At 44.7% G+C, this 13,227-nt stretch overlaps 1 protein-coding gene across 7 annotated transcripts in view; it reads right to left on the bottom strand.

Moving 5' to 3' along the window:
- The window catches only part of ESRRB (estrogen related receptor beta), a 135,432-nt gene that overhangs the window by 22,700 nt on the left and 99,505 nt on the right, over positions 1 to 13,227 (bottom strand). For all 7 annotated transcript variants that reach the window (XM_061367435.1, XM_061367438.1, XM_061367441.1 and 4 more), the window contains one exon: positions 5,797 to 5,913. In XM_061367435.1, the coding sequence (XP_061223419.1) occupies positions 5,797 to 5,913 (117 nt within the window). The remainder of the gene's footprint in view (positions 1 to 5,796; positions 5,914 to 13,227) is intronic.

Below are 13,227 nucleotides of genomic sequence, written 5' to 3'. Positions count from 1 at the left end.
CCAGAAGAAAAATACCCAGTGCCAGTAGCCCAGTGTGTACTTTGTCAACCGTCCATCCACTGGAAGCCTCCTCTTTGGAGAATTACCATCACTCTGCCAAAGGCAGCAATGCTCAATGTCATGCCACCACACAGCCCAGCCCCAGCCACATTGCAAATGCTCAATTCATGCCTTGGAAAACAGTTACGTGTGGATGATACAGACATCAAGATGCCACTCACTGCACTTGGAGATCCTGTTTCAAAGGACAGGGGGTTGCCTGTCTCTTTTTAAACATAGGGGTATTTTAGAGAAAGAAAAATAATTTTTCTTTCTCTTCTTTCACTTGGATGCCTCCAATAGTGATATTTCTGGCACCGGCTGGAGGCAGAATACTCTATAAATACAAAGCCATTAAATCACATGCAGCAGCAACCTGATCAGGGCTGCCTTTTAATTTCCTGACATGAGCTGGCCACTAACCCAATTACCCAGAATCCCCGGAGGAGCCCTCATCCTTCCCAGGAAGCACAAAGCAAAAACCTGAGCATATTGTAGGAATGTCAGCTGAGCTTTCACTGAAATCAAATATCTTTCTGAGAACACGTGGTCTGGAAGCAGGGATGGGGGCAGGAGGGAAAGGGGAGAGGTTGCTGGAAACACTTTGCTCCATTGAGAGATTCTTTCACTTGAAAACAGAAACGAAACACCCTCAATTTGGTTATGTTGCCAAAAAGGAGCTCAGCTGTTGATTCAGATATCTGGATTTTAGTGAAGGATGAAGGCAAAGTTACTAAGCTGAAGTAATTTGGGATTACCAGTGCTTGGGATCCCTTGTTTAGATACTAGATGACTGCACCCAACTTATAACATCACAGAGACAGGCCTGCCCAGAGTGAGAGATTTGTTTAATTGGGAAACATCTGCACCATCAGCCCCTGGCTACAGCTGGTAAGGGAAAAAGTTAGGAGAGTTTGGAGTTATACCTAGCAAAGTTAGGAGTAAACGTGAGGAAAGTATCACTGGCTACATCATTTCCTACTCAGACAGGGTCTTGAACAAGAGGAGCATGGATTTAAGAGACAGCCACTTCTGAAATCTGGAGATTACAAGCTCACCATCTTTATAGTGGGGACCACCTCCAACATTCACACAGGCAGCACATAAGTTATCAGCTTGTTGCAAGTTCCTCATAGGCAAGGTATTCCCAAAGACACCAGAAACAGGGTGGCTCTCTGCATTCCTTAGTCCCTGTGATGTTTGGGGGGAAGGAGGAAGACCTTATGAGTGAGCTGGGCCTGGGAAGAAGGAGAAGTGGGAGGAAGGTGGTTTTATTTTTGTTTTTATTTCTCAATATCCTCCTCTCCTATTAACTGGCAATAAAATAAATTTTTGAAATTTGCCCATGACGATAATTCCTGAGTGATCTCCCTGACTTTACCTCAACCCACAGACTTCTTCACAGTATTTTCTTCCCTGTTCTGCTGAGAAGGGGGTCTGAGAGTGCAACTTTGTGTGGCACTCGGCCAGACAAGGTCAACCCACCACACTGACATATAAAGAAGGACTGACATCACTGTCCTCTTCATGGTGCAGTTCTGCAAGGTGACACACAGGACTGTGACTTCAGAGAGGCAGCAGAGGTGTGGAGGGCAAGGCTGTGAGGTCATGTTTAACCAGCCGATGTCCAAAATAAAACCTCTGAGCCCATTTACAGAAGCCGTGTGTCACCTGAAATTACATCTACCTCTAGACGACAAACAAATTGCTGTAAAACTGAAAGGCCATGGGTGGCTAGAGCGTGAATGGCAAGGCTATATTCTCCCCAAAACTGACAAGGTATATTGAGGTTTTAAAAGAGACCTGCCAAATCACTGAAATTTCTCTATCCATCATTCTTGAGAGCCAGAGAGATCTAGATCTACCTTGTAGAACCCAGAGCTAAAGAGCTACATTTTGGCCATTGGGAGCATAAGACAGAGAGTGCTGGGAGTAGAGGGGCTATGGGATGGTCAGAGACAGGGATGTCCAGCTCTGCACAATGCTTCTCCTCTGCAAGTTGCAGAGCATGTTTTCCTTCACTGGTCATCCACACTGGCCAGGCATGTATGTAGATACCATCTTCTTCATTTGGGGTCAGCAGTACCACAGGGTGCTCAGATTTCCCTAATTTTTGCAGAGAAGGGGCCATGCTTTTCTATTGGATGAAGTTGTGAAGAAGCGTCATCTCCCACTGTTTGCAGGCTGGTTTCTACAGCATGGACAAGAGCAGCACAGCACCGGTTTTCTAGGAATGTTGCCTCTTCACAGGTCACTGGGACTGAAGTCTGCTGGAATTCTGGACTCCAGATTCAGCAGCTTCCTATCTGAGTCTGCTATTGAGGGGCTAATTAATGCTCTCTGGGGGTACACTCAAGATGGAAGGGGAAAGTGAGACACAAGCAGCCAGACAGGCCAACATTTCAGACATCTGAGCCAGTTGGGCTCCGTGGGCAGAGCTTTCTGCCTGCCACTTTTCCCAGCGAGTCTGGCCAGCTCTGCAGTGTCACGCCAGGAGAACCTGAGACAGCAAAGCTCTGATGTCCGTGCAGTTCCCTTGTTGCAATGCATTGATCAGAGCTCTCTTAAAGAAAGTGGCCTGGATATCTGAGACACCTATTGATTGCTCCACTGGCTCTCTTCCTGCCCTGATCTTCATTCACTCGGCATTGCCTGAATAGCTTGCACTTTTGTGTTAGGGGCAGTCTCCCCAGATCTTGAAGGGCTACATTCAAAGTGGCAGTCCCTACAGGGAGGAGAGAAAATGTCTGGTGACCCCTCATATGTATTCCCAGGGAGTGGGCCTGTGTCTCTTTGGCAGCATCAACTGAGCATTTAAAGTGTAAGGCAGAAGCTTGAAGTCATGTTTTCCTGATTCTGCTATCTCTGAATAGTGGTGCCTTCTGCCTGAAGAACAGGCTTATGCCATATGCCCAGTGGGCAAGAGACTGTATTCCTCTTCAGAGGAAGGACAGTTTCTTTACCCAGAAATGTCCCCACTAAGTTACTAACCCAGTGCAAAGGACAAGAAGAAGAAACCTGTCAAGAGAAGACGTAGTTTCTAGATCTCGCCTTTAATCACAAGACTGTTCTTCTCCAAACCCCTGGTAATCAAGGAGAAGAAAGACCCTGGCTTAGCAACCTTATGCCACAGTTTAAGCCAAGGAAAAGAGAAGTACAACACAGCAAAGCAGAAAAGGAAACTACTGAAAGGGGGAAAAAATGATCCTAGCTCAAGTATCGAGACACATCTTGTCCTGACAAGTGCTGGGGGACTCCAGAATATGCTCTCTGGGAAACCAAGACTTCAGGGATTTAAAAAACAAAACTAAACTACAAGAACTGTAGCTGGGTTCATTCCTGCCCTGGCAAAGAAAAGGGATGGATGAGCTAATAGGATGACAGATCAGAGATGGAAAAGACCAACAAACCTTTTCTAATCCAAAATCCCTTGTCAATTCTGCATTTTTGAGGTAGTCAAACAATTATGGATTTGTTCTTTCCAGAAATTCCTGGGTCTGTGAAGACCAAAGACTGTAAATCCATTCCCCCCCCCTTTTTGGATTTTGCTTTTAAAGATGTGTACTGATTGAATTAGTACTTTGTGCTTCCACCAGACTTCACATAAAGTTAACTGATCAGTCTTCACAATCCTTTTGCAAAGCAAAGCAGTATGACCCTTATTTCCCATCTTGGGAAACTGAGCAATAAAAAAAGCACAAAGCAAAAAAGATGCCTGCCCCACATTCCTTCCCCACTCTGTGTTAGGACACGGGAGTACTATTTACAGATTGCTAGTGGAGTCTCCTCTGCTGCTCTTGATATTGTCATGTGTTCCTGCATCCCATTGCTATCAATAAATCTTTATACTGTATATTCCACAGCTCTAAATATTATGGACATGTATTAGGGATACACTAATATCAATAGCAAACCATCCTTCCCCAGTGGCTTTAATGATGCCAAATCAATCCCTATATGAATAACTAAATATACCTCAGCACAAAAGCACTTGTAGAGTCAAATTTCAGGTTGCCATGTATAGTATCCCATGAGGTTCAGGAGTTCAGGCACAGCATGGTGTGAGTGAACCTACATTGCTTTCCAGCCTAATTCTGGTCTGGAAGGAGTAAACTGTTTTCACATAACTTGGAGGCTAAGCCACAGGACACTTCACAAGAACGTGCTCTGGCCTGTGCCAAACTCCCAAAACTGGAAGCAGAGGATGCCCTGGCCACACAGTCAAACATGCCAGTGCAGGCTTCTGTGGCTCTGCTCCCCCAGCTGCCAGGTCTGAGATGAGAAGCTCAAATGCTTGGATGCAGGGCAGCACAGACACAGGCAGCCAGCAAGCCTGGGCCCATGCTGCTGCTTTGCAGTGTGACTGGAGCCACTTAAAAGCTCAGGCTTTTAAGGTTGGTTTATGGGATTAGTATGAGCAGGCTAGAGCACATTACCAAACTGCGTTCCCACTAATGCCAGTGTCACTAGTGTGGACTGGCATGTGGGTAAGGGGATCTATCCCCTTCATGAACTACCACATGTAGAGAAACAGGTTTCCAGTGGTCCCTATCTAGGTCCAAAAATAGGTGCCTCTCTCCCAGCAGTGGATCAAGATCCTCTGAGCCTACAATCTCTACACCTCAGGGAGAGCCAGACTACACAAGCCTGCACCTCTTCTGCTTGGTAACTGGGGTGCTCTAGCAGGAAGATATTTGACCACAGAAACTACACATCCGTCAAAGAACAGAACAGGGTTTAACATCTAATCTACATTCTTAACAACACTGGCTGCCATCAACTTGCCTCTCAAGAAACGGGAGTGCCCTAGTGCAAAGCAATACACGTTCAAGTGACACTACAGTTTATCACCAGCTGCTATGAAGATACGACCTGGAAGCAAGCTGCATGCTGGCATCTTGGCTCCAGCATACAGGACTTGCGCAGATCACAGCCAGCTGCTGTTCCTTGTGGTTAAACTGAGGGGACTATGCTCTGCCAGGTACAGCAATGCAGAGAGTTACATGCAATGCTCCTCCTTCCTTCCCCTTCCTCTCCCCTTGCTGCCTCTCTCAGAGGGACTCAAGGGAAACAAAGCTTTAAAGTCAATCCATAAGAATGAATTCCCTGTGGTTCACCTTGAATGGACAAGGATTGGGGAGGGCAGTGGGGGGAGGAAAAGCAGCATGAGAAAGAAGCTGAACACTGCTTGGAGAGCGGAGAGCATTGAACAGATCAACAGGCTAAGCACAGCGCAGGCTGGGTGTGCAGGGCAGGGGACCCATAGCTCTCAGACAAACCTGTGCTCATCTTCGAATAGTCTCCTAAGTGGGAATATGGGCAGAATTTTGTTGCACACTGTGATATAGCTCTGCATTAACTCCATCCTTACTTTACAAAGCCCAGCGAAGCCAGTCATGATCACACAAAGGGCAAAATGACCTCAACACTGCAAAATGAAGTGGGGAGAAAGGAGTGAAACCCCTTCCAGCCTGGGGTTCCTTTGGGAAAGTCTGGCACCACCAGTTTCCAGTTATTTTTCAAATTTGCATGTATTAGAAGTAATATCCTATCATGAGGGTGATGACTAGAATCCTTCTTCTCCCTGGACTACCCTCGTGGTCCCTGCACATCCTGACTATGTTACAAAGCCCCTAAAAACACACCTTTGGAAAGCCAGAGAGGGCAAGCATGCAGTTAGCCTAAGAGATCCTGCAAGGCCTGGAGTCTCAGGTGCTACTGGGACAGAGAACAATTCTCAGTCTGACTCTGTCTTACCTTCTTTTAGCATCCCCACTTTGAGGCATTTCATGAAGCGACAGGCCTGACAGGACTTGCGCCTCCGTTTCGTGATCTCACATTCGTTTGTGGCCGGGCAGCTGTATTCAATATTCCCTGCAATCAAACACAGAGATGGTCACCCAAGAACTATGTTATCCCCAGTGATCCAGGCACAAGTTGCAGTGGCCCATATATTCCCACCACCATCAATCTGTATACACTGTATGTTTGCTCACTTATTTGCACACACATCCTCTGAGACCACAGCTGGCAGATGATGGCTCTTAGAGAGCCCAGCACTAAGTAGAACACATTTGAGGAAAAAACAATACTGCTCTAAGTATTGGGAGAAACCTGCCCATCCAAGGGGCTGACTGCAATGCTGGGCTTCCAGATGCAATGTCCCCTCCAGGCACATCATCATCCCTTGTGCTGCAATCCTTTATAACCTGGCCTGTTCCCTGAAGTCCAGGGCTTAGAGTGGGAACAGTTCCAGTATTAGCAGCAGCAATTCCTTTGTGGCCAGTCTTGCTCCATGTCTGTAGGATGGATGTTACCTGCCCTTTCTTGCCTTGCCTGGGGGAGCAGGGAACTCAGGGATGACATTCTGTCCTTTGCTTCCTCCTGCCTGCTGGCATACTACAGGTAGCAGGGAAGCAGTAGGTCTGGATTGAGAAGATGAATAACATGCCCTGTAAAATGCACAGTTTCTCTAAGCAAATCTCTCCAGTTTTACTTTATTAGTCCTTGTGCATTTGTGTCTCATCCCTCTGCAAAGAGCATCAGCTTTTCTTTCCTCATTCCTTTCCACTTATGATCACTTCAAAACATTGCCTCTGAGACAAAACAGGGGAAGCAGCATCACAGATTTATTTCTGGTCACATAATATTTTATCATAAGCCAAGAAAGTAACTGAAATACAGACACAAGGGTCTGACATGAGGATGTAAGTGTTGGATCACAGTGTGAGGTAGCACTATAAGACAACAAACAGAAATGACTGTTTACATCCTGCCATTCATTTTGGAGGTGATGTTTCTGAAGAGGGCTATTCAATGTTTTCTGTGGAGCAGGACTGGAAATCTAAGCTTGCCAGTGATGCATTGACAATGACAATACATTTAAGGCAGTCTAACTACTGGGTAAATCAGGCAGCTCAGAAAAGGATTTCTAAGCTCTACAGTCAGTTCAGAAGAATGAAAAAGTTGGTTTGGAGGTTTAGAGCAAGAAATTGAGATTCAAGAGTTCAATCAGAGCTGCAGGGAGGAATGCAGGTAAGAGCTAAGAGAAAACACAGTATGGAATTGCAAATGTTCCATTCCTGGCAGTGTTCAAGGCCAGGTTGGATGGAGTCTTGGTTGACATGGTTTATTGTGAGGTGTCCCTGCCCATGGCAGGGTGGTTGAAACTAGATGATCTTAGGGTCCTTTCCAACCCTAACTATTCTGTGATTCTATGACTTTGTATATCATCAGATTAGAAGTAGAGCTTACAGTTTAGTAGCACTGGGACAGGATGTGCTTTTTGTTCCTACTTCTGGAATGGATTTCTATGTTCTTGTGCAACACCCTTCCATCCTCTAAATAAAGACCAACAATCTGATACATACCAACCTCTGGGGCTAACTGAGCAGTTGGAAAGCCCATTGGGAATCTGAGTCAAAAGACAGAGCACAGATTCAAAAGGAAGAAAGTACTCACTATGCTTGGCCCATGCTGTGTGAAATCCCAGAAGCACACAACCCCAAATCCCAAGGTTATCCACCTGCTAGTTATTAACTGTCTACCCTTGTTTTGTCACAAGACTTGCAACTTGCCCCTAAAGCTTCAGCCCAGCCACCCCACTCTTCACCATTAATTATCTCCTTCCAAAATGCAGTTTGCCTGCAGGAGCAGAGTGTGCTGCACAAGTTGCTTCCATTTAAACTGTACTTCGTCATTGGGCAGCACCAGAATTTCAATAACTAGCAATGTATCAACATTCCCAGAGAGCTGGAAATTGAGATTCAGGCTTAATCTCAAGGTAATAAACAAACTCCTGCTTTAGACACACAGCTCCAGCACATTACAAGACCGATGAGTACAGAGGCCCTTACCTCATGCTCAGACACTTGATGTGCCCCGCACAGGAAGGAACAGAGCAGGAACAAACCTAGGAGAACACTCCAACACCATCTCAATTTGGAAGATACTACCTTGGTTTCAATGCCCACGTTTCTCACCAAAGCCAGGACCAGACTTCTGGAAAGATGTAAAACTTCATGTTTTGTGGTCTTATGGCCAAAAATTTGCCCCCTAACAGACACTACACCAAGGGCACTGAGCCCTTATAGCAGCAGAAGGCAGTGACAGCCCTCATCTGGCAGCTCAAGCTCTATCTACCCTGCGTCAAGCAGATCTCCCACTTTCCCCAAGCCTCCAGTCCATGGACCCCTTGACAAGCAAAGTACTGGAAATGGTTTACAAAACCTACATCACAACTAAATTTGCTCGTGTCAGTGCAGGTGTAGGTACCGGTTACCATATACATACTGTTTGTACAGCTTAAAAAAGCAGTTCTCAAAGGTACTTCTGTACTGGGATCATGAGAAAGGAGCAGAGCCAGAGGAGAGTGCGCAGTGGGCAAAATTCCCTTCCTGGGTGGCAAAGCAGTGGCCACCACATTGTGCAGCATCCATGTGGTTTGCTGGTAAGGACAGCTGAAAAAACACACCCACTCACCATGCTTATTGCCTTCATACTGAACATAGGCTCATATGCCCCTTCCACACACTGTGCCCAGTCTAAAGGAAGAAAGCACCAGTAGCTGTGTCTTACAGCCCTCTTTACAGGTGCAAATGCTAGAGGTGAGACCTACTGTACCCTCTTCATACAAAACAATGCTTCCAAAGTAAATGAGGTTTTATATTAGGCCCCATAACATGCTCTGCATTTCATGGATTGAGAGCTACAGCTGGGGGCAGTATCTGCCATTACTGCAGGGAACAGGGACATCACCAGAGAAGGCACAATCAGCATTACCCAAGCAGAACTCATCCAAGAAAAACTATCATCTCCAAACTTTAACAAAGTTCTCTGACTTTTTTGTGTGTGTGTTTGTCTCAATTTCTTTTATGGGTCCTGGGGCTGGCTGCCAGCGCAGTGAGCTGCTCACAGCTCCCTGTAATTTCTGTAAGTGCCCTGTGATAAACTGATGAGATTAACTCATCGAAATTCCAGCAGCCTCCCAGTGGCTGGCGGTCACACCACCAGCCCAGCTGCCAGTGCAGGGTGCTCCAGGAGAGCTTCCTCTTCACTGCAGCAGCTTGGGCTGCTGCAAGACCCTGCAGAAAGGCATCAGCACACAAGGATGCACATGGACAAGTCTGTATGCAAGTATAAAATTCAAGTCAAGTCTGTGTGTCATGAACTGTAGATTACATGACCCAGCAGGGCAGAAAATGGGATAATCTAATAGACAAGGCCTCAGTTTGAAGTGTTGCTTATTAGAAGAGATTTCCTCGACTTAGTCAATATTTACATTTGATGTGAAAATCTGCTAGGACCTCACTGATTCCACAGAATAAGATTTAGCAAAAAAGATGGCTTCAATAAATCAAGTGGTAGGTGACCAAATGAGGGTTTGGATTTGTTCCAAGCCTTCATATGTAGCCTCGCAGGGCAAATCACTTCCTCTCTGTGCCCTAGTTTGCTCATCTGCAAAACAAAACAAGCACCAAACCTACCTTCTGGGGAGATTGTAAGTTGATTCATTAGTGTTTAACTGTACTTTAAACCCTTTAGATGAAAGATGCTAAGAAACAGACAAGGACTATTAAGGTGACAGATCATATTTTTACCCTATTTTCTGTAAAAGTAGACCTTTGACCATTAAACAATTTGGAACTTTTTTTCCAGTGCACACATAGTAAGAGCACCTGAAAGCTGCATCCCAGAGCCTGGTCATTGAGAGACCCCATAGCCACTATACCTCTCTGGAAAGAAGACGCCTCCCTGAGCTTGGGGAGGCATTAAAGTCCCACCCAGTTCCTGCTTAAGTTATGGACAGGACTTCTCTGAGAAGTTGAGCTCAGAATTAATAAAGCACTGAGAGTACAAGCTGCTCCCTGCTTATTGATCCTGCCTTTCTAGAAGGAAACACAGGGAAGATTATAAACAAGTGGCCAATCAAGTTTTTAAAGCTAAAGCATTTTCAGCTTCTGTTTTCTGAAGAAAACTCATCGCTCCTCTTTTCCTGGTTTATTCTTCATTGTTTTGCACCATTCTTTCTCTCTACTCTTCTTTTCTTGCTTACTCTCTCCTGCTTTGCCCTGCTGCACACAGAATTCTCAGCCCTTCCTTTGGGTGACTCAAATAGATGGCCAGATGACTGCATGCAGCTTTTCCTGAATTTCAGGGGAAAACCCAGACTCAGATATATCTGCTATTAAGTTCCAAATTCCATTCATTCAAGTCATATCTTTCACCCCAGTGATATGATACAGCATGCTGTGGTTGCAACAAGTGACATGGTGCCATTCTCTGCTGGCCCCCTCAAGCCAAAGGGTTGAGAGCAGGAGCTCCCAGGGAAATCCATCTCATAGGCACCTCAGCTCATGCATGTGTTTCCTTTTATCCCAATTTTTGTAACAATTACTACACTGCCCTCACAGCTTTGGGGGGTTTTGTTTGGAATTTGATTGTCTGGTTTGTTTTACAATAATTGCTTGCAATGTTCCATAGTCTTAGGAAGATCCCACCAGGCAATCAGTGTAATGCCTCCATGGAACAGCTCTTCTGCTTGACTTGGACAGCCTACAGGAGAAAGCAACCTTATTTTTAACCAGCCACTAGCTGTGAGGACACTGTCATTTCAGTACCCACAAGCTTTTGTCCTGAATCCTTTTTATCGCTGTTTCTGAAGCTAAACAGATCATTTGGGTGTCTCAGTGAAAAGGGACCTGAAAACTGTAAAAAGGCCCTTGGTGAGTGCAGTGCCAGATCAGCAGTTCCTCTGCCCTCAGCAACACCAGTCTGACCTCCTGTACCAGAATAGGGAACACTGATAATATGCATGGAGTGGATTCTCTATTACCTTCCACTTAAACTTCCACTTTAACTGAGGCATCAGAGCCTGAATCCTGGAGTGAGAGGTACTTTGTGAAAATCAGAGGAAAATCTCTCCAATGATCTGCATGAGGTAAGGGGGGAAAATAGGGGTGGTATTTTTTAAGTTACAGTTTTCAAAGAAATGGATTCAAACATTGAACCTGTAAATCTGTATTTAGGCACTTGAATAAGTGATTTTCAGTAGGGCTGTCCTACGCTTCCAGGTGCCTGAGTATATACACATCAGCAGAGGCTCCTATTTTTGGAAAGGAGAAAAATAACAATCAACTTCCCCCCTGCCCCCCCCAAACCAACAACCCCAAACCCAACTAACTACCACAAAACACAATCAAAGAAAAAAATCCCAACAAAAACCAAAACCAAAACCAAACCCCTCCCCACCCTAGTACACATGTTTATCACTTGCAGGAAAATGAGACTTTGGAAAAGCAGGTGAGATAAACCCCAGTACTTGGATTAACCAAAATTTTACTTCATGCAGCTTATATAGTAAGTAAAAAAGAAATGTGAGGAGCAAGACTTCAGGACCCTTGACACTATGAGAGGAAAAGGGGGTAGCTATAGGTGTAACACCAGCACTGTTTGCCTCTTCAGGATGGCACACCTAGTTTGAGCTCCACAAAAGAGGACTTAGACATTTGAAACAACCTCACTGAAATCCGCCTTTAGCTTGCAAGAGGATGAAGGAGATGGGTCCTGAGGCTCTCTACCTACTGGCAGCAAGTTTGCTTGTGGGGTTTCTGACACAGAAATACTTTACCAAAGTTCCTCAGAAAACATCCTTCTGCATGGAGTTCTCTGTACAGATGCACTGAGGCAAAAAGAAAACACAAGACTAACAGAGTTGAGCTGCACTGGAGATGGTTTTCTGAATCCAAATGCTAGAGCTGTGAATAGTAAGCAGCATTCAGGCACTAGACTGAGGGAATGCTTCACTGTACCTGGTTACGCTTCAAAAGTTTTTTGAAAGCTTGGAACGCCTCCTGGACTTCTGCTGTGAACTCCCACCTGAAAAGTAGCAGGCACATTTCTGAGAAGGACAGAAGGACAGGACAGTGCCTGCCTGCCATGGATGCTAGGGATACAAACCCTCCCTTCTGTATTTCACAGGCCCTTTGCTGATCCTGTGGATGGTAAACCTCTTCTGCTCAGGAAAATACTCAAACTCTCTTAACTGTTCCTCCCTTCCCAGGAACCACTCTAACCACCATAATAATTACCAGGAAGTCCTAGAAGACACCAGGCTTTGTTACAAGCCTGTTATAAATCCCTACAAGTCTTCTGAGCCGTACTGTCCATATTTGAAGCCCCTTACTGATGTAAGGGCACACCAGCACAGCAGTTGTGTTGCTGTACTCATTGAGTTCGAAGCTCTCAAGATTCAAGCAGGGAAATCATAGATGCAGGTGTTTCACCTGATACACATCCTCCCTATTCAGAAGATAATGGTAAATATGTCTCTTCTTTCTGACTCCCCAGTCACCAGTTCTCTCCAATACCACCCCGTGCAAGCCCTGTTGCATCATATTACGGATAAGTTTCAAGAACAAACAAAGATCGGGGAGAGAAATCTTAACTCAGATTTATTTTGCTGAGCTTTAAGCTTTTATTTTATATTAATGGGTCATTTTAGAAATAGCCTTAATTTTCACCATTTGAATATGAAAAATAGATGAAGGGTAGTCATGAATATGTTGAATAATAAAGGACTCTTATGGTTACATAGAACTGTTATTAGTTAATATTCAGAATAGGCAAAACCAGTTGTAACAAGTAATGAACTAAAGATAACTGCAATATATTTGATTGATATATAATGCTTTATATACTGAACAAACTAGTAAAAGCAAGAATAGAGTTAGATTAGAATTTGTATCCAGTAGGAAATCCAGCATTTGCCTTTGTCCTAAATTTGGATAAATGGATTAGTTAGGATTTCCATGGGATATAATTCAGAAAGCTTTAATTCAGAATGATCCAATGTATGTTATTTTTCATGTAACAGACCCATTCCATTCAGCTAATATAAAATTATTGGTTTCACATCATAGCATGGTTTGGCTTGGAAGGGATCTTAAAGATCATCGGGTTCCAACCACTTTGCCATGGGCTGGGACTACACCAGGTTGTTCAAAGACCCATTCAACCTGACCTTAAACACATCCAGGGATGGGGTATCCACAACTTCTCTGGGCAACCTGATCCAGTGTCTCACCACCTCCATAGTAAAGATTTTTTTCCTAATATCTAATCTAAATCTAGACTCTTTCAGTTTAAAGCCATTCCCCCTTTCCTTGTTTCTACATGCACTTGTAAAAA

Source organism: Neopsephotus bourkii, unplaced genomic scaffold, assembly GCF_033783945.1.
Source record: "Neopsephotus bourkii isolate Nb327-2 ecotype Australia unplaced genomic scaffold, CSIRO-AGI_Nbou_v1 NB_1376, whole genome shotgun sequence".
In the NCBI taxonomy this organism is placed as follows: Eukaryota; Metazoa; Chordata; class Aves; order Psittaciformes; family Psittacidae; genus Neopsephotus; species Neopsephotus bourkii.
Note: the sequence above shows the minus strand (reverse complement) of the source record. Positions and strands in the feature narration are given on the sequence as shown.